Source organism: Penaeus monodon, chromosome 34 (genome assembly GCF_015228065.2).
Source record: "Penaeus monodon isolate SGIC_2016 chromosome 34, NSTDA_Pmon_1, whole genome shotgun sequence".
Taxonomy (NCBI): Eukaryota; Metazoa; Arthropoda; class Malacostraca; order Decapoda; family Penaeidae; genus Penaeus; species Penaeus monodon.
The window spans coordinates 8,968,695-8,969,063 of record NC_051419.1 but is presented as its reverse complement, the minus strand read 5'-3'; the positions used below and the strand labels follow the sequence as shown (position 1 = coordinate 8,969,063).

The following is a 369-nucleotide window of genomic DNA, read 5'->3' as shown; positions in this document are numbered from 1 at the left end:
GACGGCATCCACCGCCCTGGCACTCACTCTCGAGGCCGGACCCCTCGATGGCCGAACCGACGTCATCCTCGTCGTCAGAGCTGCTGCCCCAGAAGCCCCATCCGCTCTGCCTCTTCGTCAGCGCCGCCTTCGCGCTGGGGACCTCCTGATAGGGCGGAGCCACGGGCGCCACCTCGGCCTCGCGGCGGATTCTGGCCACGCCCACTGCCTCCTCATCGAAGGTCAAGTCCTCGTCCAACTGCAGGAGGGAAGGGGGGAGGGCGGCGTCAGAAGGGAACAGCAATAACAAATGAAGTAACAAGGACAGTAACAAGAAATTCGATAAATAACATCTCTAACAATCGCGGAAATAATGCTGTTGATAAAAAG

The 369-nt window shown here is 59.3% G+C and overlaps 1 protein-coding gene across 1 annotated transcript in view; it reads right to left on the bottom strand.

The window, feature by feature from the left end:
- The window catches only part of LOC119594807 (basement membrane-specific heparan sulfate proteoglycan core protein-like), a gene marked incomplete at its 5' end in the record, with an annotated part of 219,836 nt that extends 219,598 nt beyond the window's left edge, over positions 1-238 (bottom strand). The window contains 1 exon segment of the mRNA XM_037943897.1: positions 28-238. Within this exon segment, the coding sequence (XP_037799825.1) occupies positions 28-238 (211 nt within the window).
- Positions 239-369: the final 131 nt, after the last annotated feature.